The following is a 26,706-nucleotide window of genomic DNA, read 5'->3' as shown; positions in this document are numbered from 1 at the left end:
TGGAGATGCCTTAATGAGTCACTAAAAAGCATTGCAGGCATGCTAAGTCAGTCACTTCAGTTGTATCCGACTCTTCGCAACCCTATGGACTGTGGCCCTCCAGGCTCCTCTGTCCATGGGATTCTCCAGGCAAGAATACGGTAGTGGGTTGCCTTGCCGTCTTTCAGGGGATCGTCTCAATCCAGGGATCGAACCCACATCTCTTACATCTCCTACATTGACAGCCGGGTTCTCTACCACCAGCATCATCTGGGAAGCCCCCAAAGGCACTAAAATGGGGGAATTTTGTCTGTGAAAAAGAGAATGTCCTAGTTCAAAACCTGTGTGAATATGAAGTAAAAATTTTTCTGAAATTGTCCCTCAGCCAAAGAGATGTTTGCTGTATATTGGGGTCCTTACAGAATCTTCCATTTTGCAAAGATCTTGATATGTTTATCGGTCATAGCTTACCAAAAGCACCGGATGGGTGAGACTCAATGAGAACACAGACAGAAAACACATAAGCCTGAAATCACCTTTATCAATACTTAGTATGAGTGCTTAGAGAGATTGCATGATGAAAAGGCATTTTTTTAAAAAGGCAGAGAAATTGAATACAGGCTTAATCATTATTCCTGAGGTCATGGTTTCACAGTCACCAAATGTTGAATGTGTTGTGTTAGTTATGGTCATGCTAGTGGCTGTAAAAAGTAAACCCAAACATGTGCCGTGGTGCAGATGTGACGGAACGTTATTCTCCGCTTGCATAAAGCCCCAGATTGGTGCGTTCTTTTCCAACCTGGTGATTCAGTGACACAGCCTCTTTCCATCACATGGTTCCACTTCGTTTAACAGGTAGATTCCTAGGGCATGATGCTGGTCGGCATCAAGCTGGTAGAACCAGAAAGGTCATAACAGGTTGCATATGGCAAGTCTGGATGGGCCAAGCCGGCGGGCAGCATTTCTACTCCCATTTTGTTCACTGCATTTCAGTCTTATGGTCACTCCCACCTACAGCACAAGCTATTGCCCCGTCTTCAGAGGAAGAGGAAACGGGTTTGTTGAGAAGGTTAGCTACTCCATCAGGTCAAATTTAAGCCACAAAGGGTCACTTTAAAATGTAACACAGCCAGTAATATGCTGTGGGGATCGCAGATATAGTTTTGTCTGGGAGGGCCACTGTTCTGATGATCTGTGGGGGGGCTTCTTATGGCTTGCTGCTGCTGCTGCTAAGTCGCTTCAGTCGTGTCCGACTCTGTGCGACCCCATAGACGGCGGCAGCCCGCTAGGCTGCCCCATCCCTGGGATTCTCCAGGCAAGAACACTGGAGTGGGTTGCCATTTCCTTCTCCAATGCATGAAAGTGAAAAGTGAAAGTGAAGTCGCTCAGTCGTGTCCGACTCTTAGCGACCCCATGAACTGCAGCAGATTTGAAAAGTACAGTATCACAGGGAGCTCGGAAGGAAAGTAGATAATGTGCTGAAGGAAATGGTTAGACTCAAAAAGTGATGACAGGCATGGAGAAGATGTCTGGGGAAAACTCTGAATAAAATTGCTTCATGGAAGGTGGAAATGGAAAGGTTCTATTTCTAGATCATCATATATGTGATTTCACATACTAAGTCATAAAGTTTATTTAGTCATGTGACCAGAACTTGCGGGTTGGGCGCGCTGGGATGGAGGTGTTGGGATTCTCTTGCTGGACAAGGGAACTGTCCTGTTTGGGAGACACTATGTATTCAAGCACAGATGATACTTAGAACATAAAAAAACAGACTTTCATGCTGAAAGAAGGGGCGCCTGGCATGGCGGAGGCTTGGCAGATGTGCTCAGAACACACTGTTCAGCATCCAGGAGCAGAAGGTGAGGCGAAGCTGGGGGAAGGGATCAGCACCAGCCCTGAGCTCTGACTTGGGGGGTTAAAGAGGATCCAGAGGGAGTGGACGAGGGGAGGCAAGTGACAGGACCACCTCTGCACTCTATCCGGGAGAAGCCTCTGGCAATGTCTGTCACGTGGTGGTGGGCATGTCCATGTCGTCTAAGGCCTCTTTCTTGCTGTGTGATGTGAGACAGATGACTAAGCCTCTCTGCATCCCTGTTACTTCAGCTCAAACTCAAAGGGCTCATGAGAGATTCAGTAAGACCATGCATTCACAGGGCTGTGCACACAGGAAGAGCTTAATAAATTAGCCCTCCCCTCTCCTGTGTGCAGTGACTCACTAGCTCCCCAGTTATGGTGAACATAACTGGTCCTGAGAAACTGGAGAGACATTCTCCCCTACAGACTGTATTGTTGTTGTTTTTCAGTCACTCAGTCACATCTTACTCTGAGACCCCATGGACTGCAGCACCCCAGGCTTCCCTGTCCTTCACCATCTCCCTGAGTTTGCTCAAACTCATGTCCATTGAGTCAGTGATGCCATCCAACCATCTCATCCTCTGTCGTCCCCTTCTCCTCCCACCTTCAATCTTTCCCAACATCAGGGTCTTTTCTAAAGAGTAGTTCTTCACGTCGGGTGGTCAAAGTAATGGAGCTTCAGCTTCAGCATCAGTCCTTCCAATTAATATTCAGGGTTGATTTCCTTTAGGATTGATTAGTTTGATCGCCTTGCTGTCCAAGGGACTCTCAGGAGTCTTCTCCAGCACCACAGTTTGAAAACATGAATTCTTTGGCACTCAGTCCTCTTTATGGTCCAACTATCACATCTATACATGGCTGCTGGAAAAACTGTAGCTTTGACTATGTGGACCTATATGGCAAAGTTATGTCTCTGTTTTTTAATGTACTGTCTAGTTTTGCCATAGCTTTTCTTCCAAGGAGCAAGCATCTTTTAATATCATGGCTGCAGTCACCATCCACAGTGAGTTTGGAGCCCCCCCAAAACTGTGACTTCCTGACAAAAAGAAGCCCAGCCTCCTCCATCCCTAGTGATCTCTCACTGCAGTATCTTATAGCAGAGGTTAGAGATGGGTAAGGAGAACTTCCATTAAGTCACTGATTTTTTTTTTTTTTGGTGTATCTGGTACTGATTCTTTTTTTTATTTTATTGGAATATAATTGATTTACAGTGCTGTACACCTAAAACTGAAAACCAACATAGTGTTGTAAGTCATTGATTTTTAATTCCAGAAATCCCTGTTCTCCCTCAGCTTTGTGTAAAGGCCTGTCCCATGAGGAAGAGTTCTGTGGGACCAAAGAGTTGTCAGGTCACCTCTCAGAATGGTGTCTCGTGTGTGGATTCTGCTGGATGGGGGTGGGGGCAGGTATCACTGATTTGATGGGAGAGCGGAGTCACAGAGCAGGGATGGGATTTATCCCACACAGGCAGGCCTAGGGCTCAATAGTCTTATTCCATCACCATGTCCAAGTAGACACGAGTTAGAACACCTCCCCTCCCCTGCTCCCCCTCTCCTTGCCAGATTCCTTCAGAAAGCACCAGCAGGGACCTCAGCGAGGAAAACTGAGTCAGACTAAAGGAAGAACCTTGGTATTGGGTGATTGAAGCCAAATTTGAAATTATACTTCCCATCACTTCAGATGGTTTCTAAGTTTTGCATAACTTTGCTGGTTGGATGGTTCTTGCCAGGGTGTGGCAACAGACAACATATACATATAGAGTGGTGTGTTAGTTGCTCAGTTGCGTCTGACTCTTTGTGACCCCGTGGACTGAAGCCCACCAGGATCCTCTGTCCATGGGATTCTCTAGGCAAGAATACTGGAGTAGGTTGCCATCCCCTTCTCCAGGGGGTCTCCCTGAACCAGGGATTGAACTTAGATCTCCTGCATTGTAGGCGGTTTCTTTACCAATTGAGCCACCAGGGAAGATGGGATAAATATAGAGTGGTCATCTTCTTAAATATTCCCTTGGATTTTGTTTAAATACTTGTTGCTACTTCCTGGGGGATTTTCTCTGGGCCTCATGTGTGCTAAGTCACTTCATTCATGTCTGACTGTTTGTGACCCTATGGGCTGTAGCCTGGCATGCTCTGTCCATGGGATTCTGCAGGCAGAAATACTGGAGTGGGTTGCCATGCCCTCTTGCAGGGGATCTTCCCAACCCAGGGATCAAACCAGCATCTCTTGTGTCTCCTGCATTGGCAAGTGGGTACTTTACCACTAATACCACCTGGGAAGCCCTCTCTGGGCCGCAGAGGTCTGAATCCATCAAGTCCAGGAATGTTTGTATTCTTGGAAAACACAGCCCTTTTAAAGCCATTGTTAAAAAAGTCACTTGGAGCATTAAAAACCTCAGGTCATCAATTCCTGGTGTGAAAATTTAGGAGTGTTGGGGCTTCAGGCAAGCAGTATTGACTCAAATGTGCAGAACACTTTAAGACAGCATTTGATTGTACATTTAAAACAGGGAACGCAAATTGAAATTCCTCCTGGGGGCTTTCGCTCATGCATTCTACGTGCAGTATTTTCAATTAGCTGCAGAAAAAAGTACATTCAGTGTGGGTCTATTTTTACAGCTGGGAATTGCTCTGAGAACACAATTGGCTATTTCATACATGTGAGACTTATTTAAATGACTCGTGGGAGTATTTGCAGTTTAACCAATAATTGAAAATATTATTGCAGTGTGGCAGGTAAAAGTAGGAAGTCATTTTGAATTCTTCCAAGCTCAATAGCCTTATGTTAGTCTAAGGGGCAGGTGGTCGACAGGGTGAGAGTAGTGTTGAGATTCCATCCTTCCCATTTCATTCCTGGGCTCTGCCACAGCATGGAAAGAAAGAGAACTTGTGGCTGCCTGCGTGAGGGCACTCAGCAAGGACCCGAAGCATTAAGGTGTCCTCTTGGCGCTCTCTCCTGTTTTCACGCACCAGGCACAGATAGAAGGTTAGATCAAAGGTAAGAAGCCTCATCCTTCCCCCACTTCTTCTTGGACTACCTGCTCCATTCCCCCACCCCCGCCATACTTTTCTTCCTGTTTCACTTCAGCTTGTCACCTAGCGCACTGGTGCAGAAAGCTAGCTTGAGTCTCAGGATGGACCCACCAGCCCCTCTGCGATTGTTCATACATGTTACGAGAGGCTTGAAATGCATATTCCCACAGAACTGAAAAGGTGTAAATGCCGGTTAGGTATCATTGTATTAAAATGCATTCTTGAACTTCACTGACAGACCAGTTGTTAGGACTCTGAGCTTCTGCTACAGGGATGTGTGGGTTTGATCCCTGGTCAGGGAACTAAGATCCCCTATGCCACATGGCAAGCCCCCTCAAAAATGCATCCCTTGGATACATGTTTACGTATAGCTGAATCCCTTCACTGTTCACCTGAAACTATCACAACACTGTTCAGTTCAGTTCAGTCCAGTCACTCAGTCATGACCGACTCTTTGCGACCCCATGAATTGCAGCACGCCAGGCCTCCCTGTCCATCACCAGCTCCCGGAGTTCACTCAAACTCACATCCATCAAGTCGGTGATGCCATCCAGCCATCTCATCCTCTGTCGTCCCCTTCTCCTCCTGCCCCCAATACCTCCCAGCATCAGAGTCTTTTCCAGTGAGTCAACTCTTCACATGAGGTGGCCAAAGTACTGGAGTTTCAGCTTTAACATCATTCCTTCCAAAGAAATCCCAGGGCTGATCTCCTTCAGAATGGACTGGTTGCATCTCCTTGCAGTCCAAGGGACTCTCAAGAGTCTTCTCCAACACCACAGTTCAAAAGCATCAGTTCTTCAGCGCTCAGCTTTCTGCACAGTCCAACTCTCACATCCATACATGACCACTGGAAAAACCATAGCCTTGACTAGACGGACCTTTGTTGGCAAAGTAATGTCTTTGCTTTTCAATATGCTATCTAGGTTGGTCATAACTTTCCTTCCAAGAAGTAAGCATCTTTTAATTTCATGGTTGCAGTCACCATCTGCAGTGATTTTGGAGCCCCAAAAAATAAAGTCTGACACTGTTTCCACTGTTTCCCCATCTATTTCCCATGAAGTGATGGGACCAGATGCCATGATCTTCGTTTTCTGAATGTTGAGCTTTAAGTCAACTTTTTCACTCTCCATGAAAGTGAAAAATTAAAGTAGTTCAGTCATGTCTGACTCTTTGTGACCCCATGGGCTATACAGTCTATGGAATTCTCCTGGCCAAAACACTGGAGTGGGTAGCCTTACCCTTCTCTAGGGGATCTTCCCAACCCAGGGATCAAACCCAGGTCTCCCATGTTGCAGGCAGATTCTTTAGTAGCTGAGCCACAAGGGAACTCTAAGAATACTGGAGTGGGTAGTCTATCCCTTCTCCAGCAGATCTTCCTGACCCAGGAACCAAACTGGGGTCTCCTGTATTGCAGGTGGATTCTTTACCAACTGAGCTTTCAGGGATATACCCCAATACAAAATTAAAAGTTTTTAAAAAAATAAAATTTAGATATTAGAAAAAATGCATTCTTGCTCCTGTGATTCAATCAAAGCATGGGTTAATTAGGCATTCTGTGGGCAGAATTGAAGTCTTAACCACTAGTATTTAACTTTTCTCAGGATCAACAGTTCTTAGCCGGGGTGAGCCCCCTTTCTCCCAGGAACGTTTGTCAGTGTCTGCAGACATTTGGTTGTCACAGCCACATGAGTGGTGCTACAGGCATCTGATAGGAGAGGCCAGGGAGACAACTAAACACCCTATAATACACAGAGCATGCCTTGCAACACAGAGCTATCCAACACGGAAAGTCAGTAGTGCCAAAGTTGTGAAGCCCTGGTCTAGAAAGTTTTTTGTTTTTGTTTTTGTTTTTAGAAAAAATGACTCCCCAAATAGTGGGTTGGTCAAAAGATTCGTTTGGATTTTTCCATAACATCTAATGGAAAAATCTGAATGAACCTTTCAATGCTTGCAAGATGGTGGCTTCTGTAATCGATGTTAGCTGTGGTTTAGTTACTAAATTGTATCTAACTCCTCCAAGGGATCTTCCCCATCCAGGGATCTAACCCATGTCTCCTGCATCACAGGGTGGATTCTTTAGCCACCAGGGAAGCCCCAAATCAGTATTATTACATAAGGTGAATTCAGGTGATTACCAAAGGCCTGGCTTCTTCATTGATGGCCTGGTTACCAAGAGAGCGCTGTGGTGTCCCATGTGCAGCACTGGATGCTGGGGAAGTGTGAACAGGACAGAAAAAGTACACTTTCCCCCCACCCCCACCCCCCCGACACAAAGATAAGAGGAGGCAACAAGTGTGGTAGTCAGAGCAGGATTATAGAAGCCTGAAGCTGGAAAGAGCCTGGCAGGTTTTGCATACTGCCAGGGGGAGAGTGTAGCTGTAGAGGAAGCCAGATCAGACCAGACTGGCTGGGTTGGTAAGACCTCAGGGAAGACCTGTTTGATGCAGGTCTTTTTGGTGCCGAGGGTCAAGGTCAGCCTTCCCTATCAGCAAGGTCACTGGACAGTGCAGACTCTGGGTTAGATGTGGGAGACTGATGTCCTCTTCCAGGAATGTCGGTGGCTTGCTGAGTACAAAGGAGGTGGAGAACATAGACCATTCAGGAAGCATCTTAGAGGTAGAAGGATAGAGCTTGCTGATGGTTAAATAGTGTCAGGGAGGAGATGCAGGGTGACTCCCAGACTTTCTGCTTAGACTCTTCGATGGATGGGGAGCTGCCCTTATTGGGATGTAGGTAGTACAGGAAGGAACAGCAAGTTTAGAGGAGGGTTCTTTTTTCTTTCCATCCTAGAATTTCTGTGAAAACAGGTAAGGGGACTTCTCTGTATCTTTCTACCCCATGTTTCTTTTGAAAAGAAACATTGGGTTTGAGAGTCTGCTCTGTGAGCTAAAATCTAACATATTTCTCCCGGGTTGCTTCTTCTCTCCAGTTACCATCATAATAGGCTTTGCAGTGCAGCTCAGAGTGATTTCTAAATGGCTTCCTTGGGCAATCGTCAAGCATTTTCTGTATTAGACTTCCCCTCCACCTAAGTAAATAAAACAGTAATGAGACTCTGCTTACCATTCATGCTTCTTAGACAGGGCTCATCTGGCTTTGCCACGCTGAAACTCTTTTCTGAATTATATCGGTCTGGTCCTGCCCTATTTCATTTTCAGCTGGTAGGAAACATGTCTCCTTATGCCTGAGCCTGGCAGTCTCAGAAGGAGCACCAGGAAGTCACTGGAGCCTAATATCCATATCCTAGGTCACCCAGTGACATCAGATACATTTTTCTAAAAAAAAAAAAAAAAAAAAAAATTTCTAGAGCAGCCCTGACACCATCACCAGGGCTGTTCAAGGAGGCTTCACGGGGCCCAGCTGCTGCCCTAGGAGGGCAGGGCTGCTCTCAGGTCCCTTCCCTGAGGACCTGTGGCCACACGTGAAACTATGATAAAGTCAGACGGTAGATCCTTGAAGCCCAAAGAAATGAAGGAAATGGCCCACAGTTGCAAAGAGACCATGAATAAAACAGAAAAGGCAGCTTTAAAAATTCCCTTTGATTTTCAGAGATTGGAATTTGGGGAAATTTTGCAGTTGAGGAAGAACTGTTAGGATGGGCTGAAGAGTCTATGTTCGGAGACTGAGGACAGAGACCCAAGGACTCCTTGGTGTTCAGGAACTGTCCAAAGAACCTGAGCTGTGTCGTCCTTTTTCATTCCTCACATCAGTGCATCAGCAGGGACTACTGTTACATGCCCTGTGCAGTAGGCAGGTGAAGTATAGTGCTTGTCAGAAATCAGGCAGTGAATTGGTGGGGGACCTGGTTAGAATTTGAGTGGTTTGTCTCCGGAGCTTACAGCGGCCAAGACAGCTAAGAATTGGTGCTCTCTCAAAGAATTATGAAAAGGCAGAATTATTCAGACACATAGTTTTGACATTTTTTTTTTTTTTTTAAATATTGACATTTTTAGTGTGCTTGCAGTATTGGGAAAAGAAAGTAAATGATGAAAAGGTCTGTCTTAAGGTGCATTTGCTGACTAAAATTTTAAAATAATGCTTTTTATTTTTAATTTTTCATTTTAAGATAGTTGCAGATTGATATGCCATAACAAAAAACAGTAGAGGGAAATCACCTGTAACCCTTTACCTAATTCCTACAAAGGTATCATCTTGCACAACTGTGTGTGTGTGTGTGTGTGTTTAGTCACTCAGTTATATCCAACTTCTTGCGACCCCATGGACTCTAGCTTGCCAGGCTCCTCTGTCCATGGAATTTTCCAGGCAAGAATACTGAAGTGTGTTGTCATTTCCCACGCCAGGGGATCTTCCCGACCCAGGGATCAAACCTACGTCTCTTGGGTCTCCTGCATTAGCAGGCAGATTCTTCACCACTGTACCACCTGGAAAGCCCTTGCGCAACTCTAGTACCCAGCAATACATACTATAACTACAGTACTGCAACTAAGATATTAACATTGAATTGTATAACCCTCCACCTTGCTCAGATTTCATCCAGTTGTACATGTACTTGGGTGTGTGTGTACTGACTCCTATGCAGTTTTATCGTATTGTAGATTCGTGTTACTACCATAGTCAAGACACAGAACAGTTTCATCATCAGGACCCCTCATGTCAGCCTCTTGTAGTCACATCCACCCACCTCCCTCTCAGACTGCTGATTCCTGGTTACTACTAGTATGTTCTCCATCTCTATAATTTTGTTATTTTAGAACTATTTTATCAAGGAAATCATACAGCATACATGATTTTGGGGCTTGGGTTTGTTGTTGTTGTTTTGGCTGTGCCGTGTGATTTGTAGGGGATCTTAGTTTCCCAACCAGGCATTGAACCTGGGCCCCATCAGTGAAACCATTGAGTCCTAACCACCGGGCTGCCAGAGAATTCCCCAGTGGGTAACCCTTTGGAATTGACTTTTTCACTCAGCGTAATTCCCTTGAGACCCATCCCGGTTGCAGTGTGTATCCATGGCTTGTCCCTTCTTTGTGCTGTGTTCCATGTAGGATGTGCCACAGTTTATTTAACCAGTCACTTGTTGAAGGACATCTTGGTTGTTTCCAGTTTGAAGCTATTACAGATAAAGCTGCTACAACACTGATGCAGGTTTTTGTGTGATGATGAGTTTCTATTTCTCTTAAATAAAGTCTAAGATAGCTGGATCGTATGCTTCAACACGTACAAGAAACTGCCAAACTGTTGTCTCGAATGGCTGTACCCCTTTACATTCCCACTAGCAATGTGTAAGCAATCCAGATTCTCTGCATCTTCTCCAGCATTTGGTATTATCACTAGTTTTTATTTTAGCCGTTCTGATAGGAGCGTAGTACCAGCCTGTGGTGGTGTTTTAATTTGTGTTTCCCTAAGAGAGTTCCAGAAAAACATCTATTTCTGCTTTATTGACTATGCCAAAGCCTTTGACTGTGTGGATCACAATAAACTGTGGAAAACTCTGAATGAGATGGAAATACCAGACCACCTGACCTGCCTCTTGAGAAACCTGTATGCAGGTCAGAAAGCAACAATTAGAACTGGACATGGAACAACAGACTGGTTCCAAATAGGAAAAGGAGTACATCAAGGCTGTATATTGTCACCCTGCTTATTTAACTTCTATGCAGAGTACATCATGAGAAACTCTGGGCTGGAAGAAGCACAAGCTGGAATCAAGATTGCCGGGAGAAATATCAATAATCTCAGATATGCAGACGACAGCACCCTTATGGCAGAAGGTGAAGAGGAGCTAAAGAGCCTCTTGATGAAAGTGAAAGCAGAGAGTGAAAAAGTTGGCTTAAAGCTCAACATTCAGAAAACTAAGATCGTGGCATCTGATCCCATCACTTCATGGGAAGTAGATTTTTGGGCTCCAGAATCACTGCAGATGGTGATTGCAGCCATGAAATTAAAAGACGCTTACTTCTTGGAAGGAAAGTTATGACCAACCTAGATAGCATATTGAAAAGCAGAGACATTACTTTGCCAGCAAAGGTCCATCTAGTCAAGGCTATGGTTTTTCCAGTGGTCATGTATGGATGTGAGAGTTGGACTGTCAAGAAAGCTGAGCACCGAAGAATTGATGCTTTTGAACTGTGGTGCTGGAGAACACTCTTGAGAGTCCCTTGGACTGCAAGGAGATCCAGCCAGTTCATTCTAAAGGAGATTGGTCCTGGGTGTTCATTGGAAGGACTGATGCTGAAGCTGAAACTCCAATACTTTGGCCACCTCGTGCAAAGAGTTGACTCATTGGAAGAGACCCTGATGCTGGAAGGGATTGGGGGCAGGAGGAGAAGGGGACAACAGAGGATGCGATGGCTGGATGGCATCACCGACTCAATGGACATGAGTTTGAGTGAACTCCGGGAGTTGGTGATGGACAGGGAGGCCTGGTGTGCTGCGATTCATGGGGTCGCAAAGAGTCGGACACGACTGAACGACTGAACTGAACTGAAGGGCTCATGACGTTGAATATCTTTTCATGGGCCTATTTGCCTTTTGCATGTTCTCTTCAAGGAAATGTCAGTCTGTTTCTTTGGCCCATTTTCAGATTGAATTGTTTGGTGTTTTTTTTTTTTTGCTTCTTTGTTATGAGAGTTGTTTGTGTGTTCTAGATACCGTATTAGACTTTTGTTAGATCGGATGTTTGCAAATATTTTCTCCTAATCTGTAGTTTGTCTTTTCATCATCCTTGTAGAGTCCTTGGTAGAGCAAATATTTTTTTAGCTTTTTATTTTGTATTGGGGCATAGCCAATTAACAATGCTGTGACAGTTTCAGGTGAATACCAAAGGGAGTCAGCCATACATATCCATGTATCCATTCTCCTCCAAACTCCCCTCCCATCCAGGCTGTCACATACAATTGAGCTGAGTACTCTGCTGTACAGTAGGTCCTTGTTGGTTATCCATTTTAAATATAGCAGTGTGTATATGTCCATTCCCAGCTCCCCAACTATCCCTTCCCCCATCCTTCCCCCTGGCAACCATAAGTTTGTTTAGAGCAAATGTTTTTATTTTTTATGAAAATAAAAAGTGAAAGTGTTAGTCGCTCAGTAGTGTCCTACTCTCCGCTAGGCTCCTCTGTCCCTGGAATTCTCCAGGCAAGAATACTGGGGTGGGTAGCCATTCCCTTCTCCAGGGGATCTTCCTGATCCAGGGATCAAACCTGGCAAATGGGCAGGCAAATTCTTTACCAGTGAGCCACCAGGTCCAGTTCATAAGTTTTCCATTTTGGGGGTCATACTTTTAATTTCAAAGCTAAGACAAAATAGATTCCTGCCTCCTTTAACGTGTGGTGTCTGATTGTGCATCCTGAAGGCGGGGGTGAGGGGACAGGATGGATATTGGATTGTGAAGCGTTGTTCTTCCAGCCTCTGTCTAGTTTAGACTCAGGAGGTGTGTGTCATGATGAGTTGTTCCTTAAGGTTATGGCCCCAGGGTAGACCTGGTCCTACAAGGACTATAGGATGATGATGGTGTTAAAAAAAAAAAAAAAAAAATCAAAATCTCTGTTTCCAGAACCATCCACAGTACCTCCTAACACAAAACTTTTTTGCACATGAGATCCTCTGTTGGAGCACTCTCCCCTGCCCCCAGCTTCCTCCCCATTGTCCTTTTGAGCTCATCCTGCAAGGCTGGCCCTTCCTCAGAGCAGCTCTCCAACCCCTGCCTGTCCCTCCTTCTCCTCAGGTGTGTCTCGGCTCCTCTGTTGTCCATTGTACTTGTTGTCAGAGCACTTGCAAAGCAGATATGTCAGTGTGAATGTAAACATCCACCCAGGATTCATAATGGTCTCATTGAAGTCTGTTTCCCTCTAGTCCAAGGTTTCTCAACCTCGACCCTCTTGATGTTTTGGAGTGGACAGGTCCTTGTGCAGGGCTGTCCTGAGCCTTGGAGGGTGTTGAGCACCACCCTGGCCTCTACCCACTAGATACCCATAGCACCCTACCCTCTACGCCCAGTTGTCATGACCAAAGACCTCCAGCTGTTTCCAGATGTTCCCTGGGGCACAGACCACCCCAGTGGAGAACCGCATCACTAGACTGTTCTAGAGGGTAGGCGCCGAGCCCGTTCTGTCCAGGTTCTCCCCCTAGTCCTCCTCCTGGCACACCAGTGCCTCGTTAATATTTGTGAAATTGACAAATGGATGAACGGTACCTCCTCATTAAACAGTTCTTTATGTGGCATCCTCAGAAAGACCACCTGATTTCAAAAGAACCAAGCGGGTTTTGTTGTGAATTTGAGCCTTCGAAATCTAGAGTTCCTCTTCTTAGCCGAAATCTAGAGTTCCTCTTCTTAGCTGAGTATGGTTTCCTTACCCCCTTCCCCTGCTGCCTGGAGTAAGGATGCAGGAGTCCTCAACTTCCTGCCTGATTAAAGCCCACATCCTTTGTTAACACTGCCAGGGCAGGGGCCCTCAGAGCCTAGAAAAAGCACCTCCATCATTCCCAGAGCTGGGAGGCCTCCCGCTACCTCTGAATGCTCCTTCTGAGGAGCATCTCTACGGGCAGAACCGGAACCTCCTGCAGGTGGCATTTTGCGGGTAATTTGGCGCAGGGCTCACCTGGAGACGCAATTCAGCATTCATCAGCTGAGTCACCTCCCCTCTCTTGCTGGCCTCTGCTCCCTTTTCATGAGGAAAGGGAGGAAAATAGAGGTTTGGGCTCAGTTTTGCTTAGCTAAGCATGTAACTGAATATAATTAGTTCAGAAACATGCCAAGGAGTAAGCGCAGTCAGCCGTAAGTATAAATGTAGGGTATGTGTGAGCGGTTTGGTCTTTTCTCTGTACCTGGCAGTTTTGGTGCCGTGAGCCTGAATGATAGAGCGGGCTTTGCTTTGCATGCGTGCTCAGTCACATCCAACCCTTTGTGATCCCATGGACTGTAGCCTGCCAGGCTCCTCCGTCTATGAAATTTTCCAAGCAAGAATACTGGAGTGGGTTGCCATTTCCTTCTCCAGGGATCAAACCCGCGTCTCTTGCATCTCCTGCATTGGCAGATGGATTCTTTACCATTGAGCCATTGAGGTGGGCGGTGGGGTGGAGAAAGAAAGGACTGCTGGATGTGGAGGAGTAGGCAGTGGGGAGGGGGCAGGCTGATGGGGGTAATGACTGGTTACTCCTGCTTTATGGGAGGAACATCAGGGGTGACCCACAGCAGAGGGAGGCTCGGGCTGGTCCTCTCGTGGTGCAGGAACAACTGGCCCTGCTGTTAACACCTTCTGTGCTGCTTCTTGCAGGGGGCTCGGGGTGACATGGGCACCACCCCCCGCTCCAGCCGCAGAACTTCACAGGCTTTTATTATTATTTTTTTTAATTTTATTTTATTTTTAAACTTTACATAATTGTATTAGTTTTGCCAAATATCACAATGAATCTGCCACAGGTATACATGTGTTCCCCATCCTGAACCCTCCTCCCTCCTCCCTCGCCATTAAGAGCCCGATTTGATAAGGCGGCTGACAGACCACAGCTTTATCTAATGGTAACACAAAGCTTCCCATCTGGGATTCCCAAAAGGGACGGGCAGGATGCCTTCCTCCCCTAGGTAGAGAAGCCTCGGGTCCAAAGTTCCAGGGAGAGTCACTGTGACATTTGTGGCTTTGACAAGAAACAAGTCTGTGATCGGACTGAGGCGTCGATTCTAAGTTAAGGAAAGTCAGTCATGACACACGAGGGAAGAGTGCACATGTGTGCTTTTTTTGTACTGGAACAGCCTTCTTATCCTCGGCACAACTAACATTTGGGGCTGGATGACTCTTTGCAGCAGGGAGCCGTCTCAGGCAGCGTCCCTGGCCTCAACCCGTGAAAAGCCAGCAGCACCCCCTCCCACATACGGCAAACCCAAACATCTCCGGACCTTGCCAAATGTCCCCTGGGGCAGGGGAGGGGGGCAGTGTCACTCCCCCTCCCAGTTGGAACCACGGCCCTAGAGGAACAAGCATACTGTTCAGTTCCTGTGCTCTGTAGAGCTGTGGTCACTTGTTTACTCTGAGTATTTGATGATTTAAGCACAGGACACAGAGGTAGAAAGAAGGCAGTGTTTCTTTACTTTTCCCTCAGCTGACCCTTTAAACTGCATCCCAAGAGTCAGCATGATAGACTGGCTAAATGTGTCAGTTTTCAGACATCTCTTCAGCTTGTATGATCTGTATGAGCTGGGAGGTTTATTTAATTTTTCTGGGCAGAATGGTGTATGTAACCTCCCAGGCACTTACAGCCCACTAAGATTGTGGGCTCCAACTCGCAGTGGCAAGCCTCTGAAAATAACGGGTACATAGAGTTAGCATCAAAGCACACAGAAGCTGGAGGAAAAGGGCCCAGAGCTGCTAAGAGGTCACCCACAGTGTCCCTCCCTTGGAAATTTAGGTTGCAGTGACCATTGCTGCTGCAAGTATCTATTGCAAAGAATATTGTGGTGATTTTGCTACGAGAAACAACTCCACAGTGAACCTTTTTAGGCTCATATCTTTTATAATTATTATTGTTACATTAAGATTGAAGAGCTCTTACTGTTCCAGTAGGTATACACACTTTTAAGAATTTTCATACCAAGAATTGTTTTTCAGAAAGAATTTTATCAATTTACACTTTCAGCACTTACTGTTCACTCTTTTTTTTTGTAAGCAAGAAGTCTAGAGAGCATTGATTTCTCACCTATGAATTGAAGACCTGTAGATGACAACAGAGTTATTCTCAAGGGTCAAAAAAGTCATGTTCCTGGTCTAACTTTCAGTATAGACTGAATAAATAATATCTCAAAACATGATTGTCTTAAAATGTATCAAGATGCTACTATATATAGATAGAAATAATTTGCATTTTAATGGTGTTTATGGATTCATGGTAGTATTTTATTGTGTCTTTTCACCAATACTAAAATATAATTAGTCATGAAGCATCTGTAATACTTTTCTTAGGTCTCAAAAATGTGCTGCCTTGTTCTAAAGATTGAGAACCACCAGTCTGTATCACTCTAATATTTTAGGCTATTGATTAGAAAGTCATCCATATAAACTGTTGTGTCTTAAAGATTTGTCAATAAGGAAGTCTATAGGACTTGACATCACATGTAAAACATTTAATGGCCCAAGTCAGCAGCCTAAAAAAACATATCACACAACCATTAAAGGTTTTTTGGAACATACTTACCTGCTTCCCATGCTCAGTTGCTCAGTCTTGTGAAAGTCTTTGTGGCCCTGTGGATGTAGCCTGCCAGGTTCCCCTGTCCATGGGATTTCCCAGGCAAGAATACTGGAATGCGTTGCCATTTCCTCTTGCAGGAGATCTTTCTGACACACGGATCAAACCCACGTCTCCTGCATCAGCAGGTGGATTCTTTACCACTGCACCACTTGGGAAGCCCTACCTATCTCCACTCCCACCATATAAAACCCCTTCTTTCTCTTAGAAAGATTTGGGAACACACCAGCACTGTATTGCTCTGTGTAAATAGTCTGGTGGTGGTTTAGTCACTCAGTCGTGTCTGTCTCCTACGACCCCATGAACTGTAGCCCGCCAGGCTCCTCTGTCCATGGGATTCTCCAGGCAAGAATACTGGAGTGGGTTGCTGTCTCCTTTTCCGTAAATAGTCTAAAGAAGTTGTAAAGATACAGACAGGGCTCTATTAAGGTGGAAGTATTGTTTGACCTGTTTTCTTAGCTCAATCCTTGAGACTTTCTTAATAGCTATTGAAATGAAAATCAGAGACTGTTTGAGCGTCGAGGGAGATGAGACAACATTTACTGAGCCCCCTCCTCTGAGCCAGGCACTGTACTCGGTCCTGTCTGCCTTTCTGTTGTGCAGATGGCATTCCCACGACCACCCTTGAAATTCAATTTCTAATACAATAAACGAGAAAGCTTAAGTTGATAAAGATTGGACTTGCCTTGGATCTCTTTGTTAGTGGATGGTAAAACTGGGATTTGAGCCTTAGATAAATTTCCCCTGACACTTAGAGGAAAAGAAAATAAATGTCCCATTATCTTGTATTTTAAAAGTTGGACAATTCTCAATTTTTAAAAAAAGAACCATAAAAAAAGAGATGGACAACTAACAAAACCCCAATTACCTTCTTTCTCCTAGCCTTTCCCTTTCACCCCAAAAGAGATTTCAGAATGAATGGTGTGTGGATGAAAGGCACTTGGATGTCGGTTAGAGCGTATGTACAATACGTGTCTCTTGGTTGAAGGAACCTTTTAGACGCTGATGCCATACATTTCCGTGGCTGAACATTTCTTTCCTGGGTATTTTTAGGTTCCTTTTTGGCAAAGGGAATTAGTGTCACAGATCAAGCATCTGCTTTGAAGTCTTAAAAAATTTAAGAAAAAATCCAAAGAGGTCTCTCTAAGCCTCTCTCCAGTAACCTGAAAGGAGACATTTTAAAACCACCAAGCTGCTGTCACTTTGATCAGTTGGCATTTCCTGTTTGTTCTCTTAAGTCTTAAGAATGCTAACTCATTCAGATAACACTCCATACCTTCCCAAGAAGGATATCAAGATGCCCTTTCGTTTTGCTTGTTTATCTAATTTTCTATCTTAAGAGAATGTGGTAGATATTTGGAAATGAGGACAGATTCTGGTGGCCATATATCAGTAATGTTTGTAGAGGTTTGAGGGACTGGAGTCCCCCTCTCTCCATCATAGGACCAGACTTAACCACAGCTACTTGTGCATAAACAGCTACAGTCACTTTGCAGACATGGACTTCACCTCCGTAGAGCAACTCCTGAAGTTCTCCAGGCTGCCTCTTGCCAAGTACCCTTACCAGTTGGGCCATTGCCTGTTGGCAAAGCATTGGTGAGAAACATTGGTCTGATGGCTAGGCAGCACAGTCCTACTTCAGGCCTCTTAGAGGTCTCAGTCTGGCAGCCCAACACCTTTCCTTCACATTTACTTCTTTGGGAAGCTCTATCAAGAAATCTGTTGGGAGATGTCATGATTCTAATATAATCTGATGTGCTGTTCTTTTTCTCTACTTCCTGTAGCCCCCTGCTAGAAGAATTGGCTAATCCAGAGGCAAATTAATGAAGGGTCTTAGTTTCCAAGAACCAAGATCCTAGAAGCACTGAAATCAGAAGGATATTAACCATTTCCAGTTTCCTAATACTTGAGAATATGTCAGCGTTTATCAAGGGGAGGGAGCTGATTGTCATGCCTCCCCTCTCCCCCTCATAAACTGGGGGACTCTCCTTGTCATGCTGTGGGCCAGTTGTTCATTCTAGGAGCTTGCATTGTTAGGGTCTCACTCAGGATGGGGTTGATCCAGGAGACTTACCACCTCCACATGAGAGTGATCCATTTTAATTATCCTAGCTCAACTTCTAATGCCCAGCTCATACCCTCATCTTCTCAGCATCCAGGACTATAAGGGCTGTATAGCCCTGGGAAGCAAACCAGTTCACATGTAAGCAATCTGTCTTCCATAATTTGAATTTTAATATTTGGCTGTAGTCCAGAGAGGGATGTAAATGGATTTTGTATTTTTCCATATTGTTGTTGCCCAGTATCCCCATGGTTAATTTAGGGTTTATTTGATCAGGTTACTAAGATTGTGGTCTCTAAATACTGTCTCCCACTAAAAGGAACCAGAGTTCCCTAGAGAAGTATCTGGTTCCAACTGGGACAGGAAGTATGTCAAACAAGCCTAGAACATCTTGCCAAACCAGAAACAAGGGAGCTATTGAGACTGCAGGGTCATATAAAAGGTTCAGGGGCCAGCCTGAAGAGGCTTGTTCTGAGCACCAATAAAAGTAATAGCATCTCAGTCAATCAAAAGCCTTAAAATATGTTGGAAAACATGCGTTCATAATTATACTAAGCAAACAAACAAGGAAACCCCCCTGGTTAACATTAAGAATTCGGGGTAACCAAGACATTATTTGGAGAATGATATAAGGAATGGATTATTGCCTTTGCTATACAAACTGAACCTCAAGACAACCAAATAGTTGGTTATGGGAAATTTCTTTTTATAGAAATATTCCAACTAATAAAGAAAGAAAGAATTACAACAGCACCATTTGGCAAGCCGTAATAAAACAATGCACTTCGGCAATGATCATGAGTAAGTGCTAACATCACAAAAAAGACACAGACAGCCTCTGTCTCCTGATTCCAGCCCCTTGTACAAAACCTCTGTGAAATACTCTTTCAAAAAAAGAGATTTAAATCTGATCAGCCTCTGGAGCAGAAGTTGGCAAACTTCCTGTGAAGGGCCAGGTAGTAAATGTTTCTTGGCTTTGCGGTCCAGCTGGGCAGCTGTCTGTTCAACTTGCTGTAGGAGCTTAAATGCAACCGGAGACAAAGCAACAAAGTGTGGCTAGATCTGACCCAGGAGTTTGCAGACCAATGTTCTAGGTCTAAGTATGGGTTTACAGAAAGTAAGGAAGACAGAGGAGCTTGTTAAACAGCATCACATGAATGCAGTTAGCAAAATCTTGACTGGGAAATGATGGAACAAACAAATTGGTCTCTTCAAAGACAGACTTCCCCAGGAAAAAGTTAAAAATAAAGTAACTAGGGAAAGATTTTTAAAAAGACAAGAGACATGTCAACCAGTTGCCAGGTATGGAGCTTATTGAGATCCTGATTTAATTATTTAGATCCTGACTTAAATAAACTGCAAAAATGGAAGACAATCAGGGAAATTTGAACACTGATTAGATATTTAACATAATAAATAGTTATTAATTTTTGAGGGGGATAATATGTATATGTATTCCTTGGGTTTAGAGTATATATTGAAAATACTTTGAATTATATACTGTCAAGCATTTGCTTCCAAAATAATCTTTGATTTTAAAAGAAAAAAAGCCATGAGTTAACAGTTATTTTATCTGGATGTTAGGTATTGAGGATTTATTTTTGCATATACTTGAAATCTTTTATGACAGAAAGATTTTTAAAATATATATTTTACCAAATACATCACTTTAAACATATTTTGGAGAATAAGAAGGGATGGAGCATTTTTTATTAGACACTCCTGTGTCCTCTTAAAACAGATGGGAATCATCTGGCTAAGAGTTGGCACCAAAAGAGTCTTTCCAGTGTTTTTCCCCCAAAACTGTTTATAGACATCTTATTTGTTATTTTAAATAGACTCGACAGATATCACATTATTTATCATTTGAGCTGACAAGTATATTACTTATCATTTGCTCACATGTTATATGTAAAAGATGTTTTGTTAAAAAAAAAAAAAAAGGAGAGAGAGAAAGAATTTATAAGACTGAAAATAAGCTTCATCTTTTGTGACCAGCTCCACTGGTCCCCCGTTGTTTAACTGATGAGCAATTGCAGGAATCTGGCCACAAGGCCTTTCCACAAGGGAGGTAATGTGAGTGACGGCAACTGGCGGGGATGAGGCGGTGGGGTGCAGCGGGAGCCAGGGATGTGGGAAAGCAGGCGTCAGCTTCAGGGGTGGTTGCTGTGCAGGATGTCTGCCGTGGGAATGAGGGCCCTGTGTTACCAGATGCCCATCAATTTTCCTTTTTCCTGAGAAGAACTCTACATCTAGATTGTATGTGACATCTTCTAACTTTATTGGCCTTTGGCCTGTTAGGAACCAGGCTGCACAGCAGGAGGTGAGCAAAATGTCTGTATTTACAGCCACCCCCCATCGCTCGCATTACATCCCAAGCTCCGCCTCCTGTCAGAGCAGCCGTGCAATAGATTCTCATGGGAGTACTAACCCTACTGTGAGCTGTACATGCGAGACAGCTAGGTTGTGTGTTCCTTATGCAGGTCACCCTAAAACCATCCCCCCACTCCCATCTTCGGTCCATGGAAAAACTGTCTTCCATGAAACTGGTCCCTGGTGCCAGAAAGGTTGGGGACTGCTGGCCTGAAATATTTCTAGAGCACCTTGTATTCCAGACCAGACCCTCACATAGCTGGATTAGACCTCAGATTTAGCTTTCCTCCCCAGTGGCAGGGCCCTAAATGAGAGCCTGAGGGCATGGGGGTTCTAAAGTGCTCTGGCCCTGCTTTCTGTGAACTTCCAGTCTAGTTGGGAGGGGAAAAAAAACTTGAAAAACAAAATGAGAGGTGCAGATAGAAAATGCTGTGGGAATTCAGAGAAGGGGGTGGCTAGTCCCATCGGAGACAATAAGGGAGTACTTCCCACAGACTGTGGAAGGAGTTGGGGGAAGCCCTGGTGTGCTAGGTGGAGGGCCAGGGAGAGAAGCAATGCCACAGACACGGGCAAGAGCAAGACCCAGCCACGGGAAACCAACCCTTTAAGAGAAGAGTTGGGGAACTTTCCTGGTGGTCCAGTGGCTAAGGTTCCACGCTCCCAATGCAGGGGGCCCGGGTTCGATGCCAGGTCAGGCACCTAGATCCCATGTGCCACAACTAAGAGTTTGCATGCTGCAACTAAAAAGGATCCCACAACGAAGACCAAAGATCACATGTGCCACAACTAAGACCCAGCGCGGCCAAATAAATGTAAGAGATTTCAGGCCAGTGGCCCTCCACGACCCACCAGGGAAGGGTTTTCAGGCCGAGATAGTGTTCTGCACAATCAGATGAATAGTCAGCAAACAGTGGGAAGCATGGCACTGAAATTTGGCTGAGCATGTGAGCTGCATATTGGAGCCATCGTCTTCCTAGAAGTGATGGTTGAGTCACAGGCCCTGTAAAGAGTGTGTTTCTCTAACGCTGCCCTTGATAGGTGGTACATTTCTATAGGTGGTCAGGGTGCTCTCTGGGCCTGGCACTTGGAACACTGCTGGTGGTTTAGTTGCTAAGTTGTGTTCAACTCTTGCGACCCCATAGACTGTGGCCTGCTGGGCTCCTCTGTCCGTGGGATTCTCCAGGCAGGAATACTGGAGTAGGTTACCATCTCCTTCTCCAGGGGATCTTCCCGACCTAGGGATCAAACCTGCTTCTCCTGGATTGCAGGCAGATTCTTTCCTGACTGAGCCACCAGGGAAGCCCTGTTTGCAAAACTGCCAGCCCATTATTCAGAACACTGTGTGTGTGCACGCGTGCTGAGCCGCTTTAGTCGTGTCCAACTCTTTGCAACCCTACAGACTAGCCCACCAGGCTCCTCTGTCCATGGGATTCTCCAGGCAAGAATACTGGAGTGTGTTGCCATTTCCTCCTCCAGGGGATCTTCACGACCTAGGGATCAAACCCACGTCTCTCGTGTTTCCTGCATCGGCAGGCAGGTTCTTTACCACTAGTGCCATTTGGGAAGCCAAATTTACAACACCAAATCTCACTTAAAGCTCAAAAACATTCCTCACTCTGGAAAGGAAAGATTTGAAGTCAGAAACAAGAAGTTCATGGGGAAACAGAAGCCCACATTTGGAAGGATATACCTATAATAATGGGCTTCCCTTGTGGCTCAGCTGGTAAAAAATCTGCCTGCAATGTGGGAGTCCTGGGTTCAATCCCTGGGTTCGGAAGATCCCTTGGAGAAGGGAAAGGCTACCCACCCCAGTATTCTGGCCTGGAGAACTCCATGGACTATTGCAAAGAGTTGGACATGCCTGAGCAACTTTCATTTTCACCTGAAATAATGACTTTATTTATAGGTTTGTGATCTCCCTACAAGAATGGCTTAAAGTAGAGACTTTTCACTACTATGAAAAGATTATTCAAGAAATGGGAGCCTGGTGGGCTGCCGTCTATGGGGTCGCACAGAGTCGGACACAACTGATGTGACTTAGCAGCAGCAGCAGCAGCAGGATCGTCCATATTGATGCTATGTAATACATTTGGGCAACATCTTTATTCCTTCTTTTACCTGAACATTTAAAGTGTGATTTCTTTCAAAAAAATAAAATAGGATGTTATTATGTTCCTCCCATAATGAGAATCTCTTCCTTCTAGAGAGTAAGCATTTCAAAGCCTGATAACTCTAACAGTTATTTCATGTAAAAGACTGTTTGAAGATGAATATGTATTCATATCAGGAATGTTATCAGCCGATAGTAATGTTTGGATTAATACTCACTGTCCTGGCTACAGAACTTTGGGAAGAAGTAAAAGCTTAATCTTAGACACGCGCACAAACCAGGTAAGTTTAGACAGCCTGAGCATTTAGCCTATGAAACTGAGGCCAAGAAGAAGTTCTGCCCAGAACATCAATCACAAACAGCTCTGATTCCAAGTTCGGCACAGCCCCTGACCCTGTCGCAGTGTGCTGTTATGAAACTACACACAGGCATCTCTCAAAACTTCCCAATCCAAGGAACCAAGAAAAACACCCCTGGCAGACTTCCCCCACTTTATAATGAAACTGTTCTTTTAGCTAAAACTCACAACCAAGCAAAATTCTGCTAAATAAGGTGGCTATTTATTTGGGAGACAGTCTTTGCTGATTCCAAGACCTTGGAATGTAGCTTTTTCTGGTTACTGATCCTTTCTACCCGTTTTACAATCTTCTACATAAATCCATAGTGTTTGGGTAAATCAACTTTAAGCTAGCAGAGGCTAAACCAATTTGGTGTCCTTTCTGAGTATGCAGATTCAAATATTTGCTAATCCGGGAGAATTTTGTTGGGAGGTGTGGGGAGTGTGGATTATGGCACGCTGAAGGCAGCTGCCTGAGTCCACCAAAACGCAAGAGTCAACAGTTCAGACTGATTAAGTTGGTGCCAGTCACCGGATTTGGCCCGTTTGTAGCAAAGATGGTACTGACTATTTTATATTTATGCTGGCTTTGTAGTATCTCAAAGGTTAAAGCAGACATTTATTTCCAGAAAAAAAAAAAAAAAAAAAAAAGAAGGGAGGGAGAGGGGATGGACACTGTGTCTAATGTCTAATTTTTAGATGCATTGAGTAAAGCTTCCATAGTCAGGTATGGGAAGCTCTGCATTGTCAACCAGGCCAAAAGAAACTCAGAGGATTGTTGAGGTATTAGAGCCGGTCCAAGGTGCCAAAGTCAGACTAGGCCACTCTGGCCATAGGAAAGCCCTGAGTGGGAGTGTATGTAGGTCACTTACATGTTTTGAATTTAGACAGGCTGTATTTACACTCATTCTACAGTTAAGCTCTGAATGTTCTGAATTTTTTGTAATGTGCTTGTTTGCCAATATAAAGAATATTCCACCATCACCTTTGAACGATGGCCTTAGTGGTTCACCTTGGGGCCCTGCATGTTCGGTGGGGAGCAGGTGGGGAAGTAGTGGGTGCCTCTTCCCACTCCAGTGCATTTTACTCTGTTGGAAAATGTTTGAAGCTAAAAGTGAGTGAGGCTCAGGACTAAACAGAATCATTTTCTTAGGACTTCCCTGGTGGTCCAGTGGTTAAGAATCCACCTGCCAATGCAGTGGACAGGGGTTCAATCCCTGGTCCAGGAAGATTCCATGCTGTGGGGCAACTAAACCGTGTGCATAACAGCTGCTCAAGCCTGTGAACTTAGAGCCCATGCTCCACAACCAGAGAAAGCCTGTGTGCAGCCAGAAAAACATAAATAAGATACATTTTTTAAAAGGAATCATTTTCTAGTCATGCTCAATAACATTATTTTGATGCAATGAAAAATAACAAAAATAGAACGTATATAAGGCATCAAGTTTAATCCCACATGCATTTATTGAACACCTACTGGAGGGGGGAGCAGGAAAAGTAAATAGAGAGGAAGGCAAGAGAACACGGAGCTTCCCAGGTGGCTCAGTGGTAAAGACTCCATCCGCCAATGCAGGAGATGTGGATTCAATCCCTGGGTCGGGAAGGTCCCCTGGAGAAGGAAATGGCAACCCACTCCAGTATTCTTGCCTGAAAAATCCCATGGACGGAGCAGCCTGGTGGTTGCAGAGAGTCAGACATGACTTAGTGACTAACCAAGAACTAAGGGAACACACATTCCCGTGTTGCCTGATGCTGTCCTGGTTCCGTTTCCTTCCCTGGAACACATGGACACTATTTTCCCCTCCAGGTTACCTCTGCTAAAAGGCTCCCCTCTGTCTTATTCTCTGAAGACACACCCTCTACCTTCCCCATGCAAATACACATAGTGTCCATGGGATTCTCCAGGCAAGAATACTGGAGTGGGTGCCATTTCCTTCTCCAGGGGATCTTCCTTCCCGACCCAGGGATCAAACCCTGGTCTCCTGCATTGCAAGCAGATTCTTTACCATCTGAGCCACCAGGGAAGCATGTAACATGAGGACCAGTTGTTTCCTGGAGAAACTTGTGCCCATCAGGAGCTCAGATCTAGGGAGGAGCCAAGTTAGCCACACCTTGAGTTCTGTGCTGGTTTTACCAGTTGCCTCTTCCAAGTTCTTATTTAACGAGAGTATTTGCTTTTCCATAAACACAAGTAAATTTCCTACCTCTTACTTGTCACAGCCAAAGAAAGCTCAGCAGTAATCAAGGAAGAAAGCGTATTTCAAAGGAATCAACACAACTGGCAATATCTGTAAACAGTGCCGTCTTCACAGTTGCTGAATTTGCCGATTGCTCTGCCCTCTTGCAGGTTTACATTTATTTTCACTTAAATTTAGTTTCATTAAGCATTCTTTAGTTAAGAAAATCATATGCTTATGGTAAAAATCGTGTACGTGTATTTAATAAAATAATCTCAGCAACCTGAGAGATTCACTCCCTGTTTCAAACCCTCATTCTCACGACCCATAGAATGAAATGCAAGAGCTGGATGGGGCTTGACAAGCCCTTCAGAATCTGGCCACTTTTTGTTCTTCACCTCCTCCCCGACCCCTCCTCCCTATGTCCCTTATATTGCAGCCACATCGACCTCTGATAACCCATCCTCTGCCCCTCCGCCTGGCGCATCCTTTCCCCTGATCTGCACTTCCTCTGGTTACTCTGGCCTTGGCACGTGTGTCCCTCTGCAGAAGTGACTTCCCTCCCCATCCAGGTTCATGCTGCCCCACCCCTACTGCTTCCTTCACTTACATCACCATTCCTACTGTCGTGACCCTGCTCCCTCTCTGTAATGACTCTATTGCCTCCTGGTTTTCTGTCTCCCCTCTGGAATGTAAGCTCCAGGAGGGCAGGGCTCATGGCCATTTTCTTTACAGTCTGTGCTCAGCACTTAGACAAGGGCCTGGCACACTGCAGGTGCTCAGTAAATATTGGTATGATGGGATGAAGGGTGGTTACGAAAAAGAAATAATGATTAGAGTCGTGTTTGCCGCAGTCTTGGGACCAGCAAGTAGAAGTTTCCTTCCTCTAGCTCCCCATCCCCCTCACAAAATAGAAAGGAAAACAGTTTCATCTATGCTGTTCTATCTTGACTATATTAAAGATCTGCAGTTACACTGGATTTAGTAAATCATAGCCACCTGGGTACAGAGCTGTTTTGTTGTTGTTAAGTCGCTGAGTCATGTCCAACTCTTTTTGTGACCCCTTGACTGTAGCCTGCCAGCTCCTCTGTTCATGGGGTTTTCCAGGCAAGAATATTGGAAAGGGTTGCCATTTCCTTCTCCAGGGGATCTTGCCCACCCAGGGATCGAACTTGTGTCTCCTGCATTGGCAGGCGGATTCTTTACCACGGAGCCACCAGGGAAGCCCGAGTACAAAGTAATTCCTCCAAAAATGTTTGTTCAGTGTAGAACGTAAATATTTTCTCCGCCTCCTCTTTCAGGTTGTCCTTGCTGGAAGGAACCATGAATTGGCATTTCCCCTTCTTCCTGGTGGCCTCCGTGACGTTGCCCTCTGTGTGCTCCCAGTTCAACCCTCTGTCTCTGGAGGAACTCGGCTCCGACACGGGCATCCAGGTTTTCAATCAGATCGTCAAGTCCCAGCCTCATGACAACATCATCATTTCTCCGCATGGGATCGCGTCTGTCCTGGGGATGCTACAGCTGGGAGCCGACGGCAGGACCAAGAAGCAGCTCACCACGGTGATGAGATACGGCGTGAACGGTGCGTG

General features: G+C 45.0%; 1 protein-coding gene across 1 annotated transcript in view; it reads left to right on the top strand.

Moving 5' to 3' along the window:
- The window catches only part of SERPINE2 (serpin family E member 2), a 70,293-nt gene that overhangs the window by 14,449 nt on the left and 29,138 nt on the right, over positions 1-26,706 (top strand). The window contains exon 2 of the mRNA XM_025278349.3: positions 26,419-26,699. Within this exon, the coding sequence (XP_025134134.1) occupies positions 26,441-26,699 (259 nt within the window). The 5' untranslated portion in view covers positions 26,419-26,440. The remainder of the gene's footprint in view (positions 1-26,418; positions 26,700-26,706) is intronic.

Source organism: Bubalus bubalis, chromosome 2 (assembly GCF_019923935.1).
Source record: "Bubalus bubalis isolate 160015118507 breed Murrah chromosome 2, NDDB_SH_1, whole genome shotgun sequence".
Classification (NCBI taxonomy): Eukaryota; Metazoa; Chordata; class Mammalia; order Artiodactyla; family Bovidae; genus Bubalus; species Bubalus bubalis.
The sequence above is the reverse complement of the archived record's forward strand: the minus strand, read 5'-3'. Positions and strand labels throughout refer to the sequence as shown.